The following is a 2,604-nucleotide window of genomic DNA, read 5'->3' on the forward strand; positions in this document are numbered from 1 at the left end:
GTGTGTGTGTGTGTGTGTGTGTGTGTGTGTGTGTGTGTGTGTGTGTGTGTGTGTGTGTGTGAAATACATACTAACAGTATGTTATTTATTTCTGTTATATAGGTCATGAAAGTTGATGACATAGTCTGCACAAGAATTTATAAGCTTCAGGAATAGAAGTTCCAAACTTGAATACTTGAAGGAGCACAATGTATGTGTGTTCATCTTGAAGCACTCTAAAAACGTGTAAATTGTATTGCTTGTAACGTTGTTTAAACGCAAATGAGGTATATATCTATGCGTTAATGCATAATATTGGACGTGTTTACGATTTATTATATGCTCTGAAGAAATGTAATTGACAAAATTACTCACACAATAGTTTTTCTACGAAGTCAAGAAACACGATTACGAATCTCAAGTCAAGTTTATTATATTTTAAATATAATATGTGATGCATGCGTTATAAAATTGCGTTATAATATATATATACAAGGTGTCCCAGAATTGGTGTGACATCTCTCGTAGGTAGGTAGAAAGAGTAAAACTGAGTCGAAAAGTCCTGAACCATTTTTTTCTATTCTTTATAATAAAGGAATAATTGTTGAGTAAATCAAGCCAATCAGCGCCGAACTTTAGCCAGGCGCACGTCAGTGAGCCACGCCTTGGTGTGTGTGAGCGCTCCGCGCGGTTCACTGACGTGCGCCTGGCTAAAAATCGGCGGTGATTGGCCTGATTTACTCAATAATTACTCCTTTATTATAAATAATAGAAAAAAATGGTTCAGGACTTTTCGAATCAGTTTTACTCCTTCTACCTGCCTACGAGAGATGTCACACCAATTCTGGAATACCCTATATATATATAATATATATAATAAAATTTCAAAGGGTAATTAATCATTCACATTTTTGTGTATATTTTTTAAATAAATATTTATATATTATGTATAATATTACAATATTATGTATATTACATTTATATAAAACAAATTCGCGCTAGTAAATTATGTTTTAAGTACAGCAATCTGTATGTATTACCTGTTGTGTTGTATAATCACTATTTTCAACATATTCTTTTTTATGAATTATGAAATGGAAATATACATGCTTTTTCATTACGATTTTTCTTGTTTTCTATCTTTGATTTTAACTTATTTATGTGTACGCGCGCGCGAGCGTGTGTGCGTGTGTACGTGTAGCAGAATATTATTCCATTTTTGACAGTAAGTAACTTTAAAGAATAACTTTATCTTCGTTATTTTTATTTTTATGTTAAAAATAAGAACGAGAAAAATAGAATACATTTAGAAGTATAAATAATAATAATAATTTTATCATTTAAGAAATATAAGAAATAAGGACGTATTATATATATGAAAATACAAAGTATCAATGACAAAATATACAAAAGTATATAATTTTATATTTAAATTAAAAATGTTACATACAGAAAAAATAAGTAACTCTGATGCAGCTTTGTGCTCATTATTTAACTACGTATTTCAAATGAGTATTTAATCGTTTACATCAATTAATGGGGAAATCTGTAAATAAAATATATACTATCTATCACATTGAATAATTTCCTAATTATAACATATAAGTAAAAAGTAAAATAAAAGAGAAGAGTAATATTGAAAAAGTAATATTGTTATTGTAACGCAAAATCTTACGTAATATTCCATATAACAGGTGTGTCCATTTTCGGTTTTAATCATATATTGAAAGCATAATAGCCCAGCGCTGTTGGTTCTCAGGGAAACTTTATTAGCGCATGATAATGCTTTCATTGCCGGCTTTATGTGCACTAATTTAAAACTAGCAGTTGCCGTAGACGCACACTGAAAAGTGTCTACTAAAGTGCTGTTATGAGGCAAGTCGATATGGCAAATACCACCTAGACCTTCTGTACTAATTCTAAAGAAAGGTTCTTTCGTTGATAGATGTAACTGAAATGCATGCGCGTAATACTTTAAATTATCATGTAAAGAAATAATTCATCGATGATATACATATCTCTATATAAATATGTGATATCTCTTCCAAAATATAAACCTCATTGTACCTGAACAATTTCGCTAGTTGGATCCAGTTCAGCTATAACATCCTTCAACAATTCTGTTTGCACTACTACTTTGTTTACAACAGTTTCTGCCTCAAGATAAAAATCTAATAATGTATCTACTTCGAGAGTCTTTAAAGAGCAGTCTGTTATGACACCATCTTCTTCAATTAGAATGCTTACAGGATAACCTGTGCCCTATGAGAGGTAATAATATATTGCATCAACATAATATATAATACAGATTGTATTCAATTTACTTTGTAAAACATTTGCACTGTGACAGAATCCTCTTGTGAAGTAGGCCAGAACATACAAAAACATTCTACTAATATGTTCAAACTTATTGAAAACGTCACATTTTCTTCCAAAGTAAATTCATCAAAAACTACAGATGGAATATATGCGCTAGCTTGCATACATTTTGCATCTTCAACTGTGATTTTCAATCCATTTTCACTGCCTAGGCAAGTAGCTATCTAAATAATATATGAATGTTATATAAAACATATAAATGTATATGTATATATATATATATGTATATATATATATATATATATA

General features: G+C 30.0%; 2 protein-coding genes across 5 annotated transcripts in view; one reads left to right on the top strand and one right to left on the bottom strand.

Annotated features, from left to right (window-relative positions):
• LOC109861601 (myelin P2 protein) overlaps positions 1 to 529 on the top strand; it is a 7,942-nt gene extending 7,413 nt beyond the window's left edge. For all 3 annotated transcript variants that reach the window (XM_020441321.1, XM_020441320.1, XM_020441319.1), the window contains one exon: positions 103 to 529. In XM_020441321.1, coding sequence (XP_020296910.1) covers positions 103 to 156 — 54 coding nt within the window. In that variant the 3' untranslated portion in view covers positions 157 to 529. The remainder of the gene's footprint in view (positions 1 to 102) is intronic.
• Positions 530 to 1,368: 839 nt separating this feature from the next.
• The window catches only part of LOC109861602 (cell cycle checkpoint protein RAD1-like), a 3,505-nt gene continuing 2,269 nt past the window's right edge, over positions 1,369 to 2,604 (bottom strand). For both annotated transcript variants that reach the window (XM_020441323.1, XM_020441322.1), the window contains 4 exons: positions 2,304 to 2,522; positions 2,047 to 2,241; positions 1,655 to 1,930; positions 1,369 to 1,525 (listed from right to left, as the gene is read on the bottom strand). In XM_020441323.1, the coding sequence (XP_020296912.1) occupies positions 1,496 to 1,525; positions 1,655 to 1,930; positions 2,047 to 2,241; positions 2,304 to 2,462 (660 nt within the window). In that variant the 5' untranslated portion in view covers positions 2,463 to 2,522 and the 3' untranslated portion in view covers positions 1,369 to 1,495. The remainder of the gene's footprint in view (positions 1,526 to 1,654; positions 1,931 to 2,046; positions 2,242 to 2,303; positions 2,523 to 2,604) is intronic.

This window comes from Pseudomyrmex gracilis, unplaced genomic scaffold (genome assembly GCF_002006095.1).
Source record: "Pseudomyrmex gracilis isolate BER0280 unplaced genomic scaffold, ASM200609v1 scaffold_864, whole genome shotgun sequence".
NCBI lineage: Eukaryota > Metazoa > Arthropoda > Insecta > Hymenoptera > Formicidae > Pseudomyrmex > Pseudomyrmex gracilis.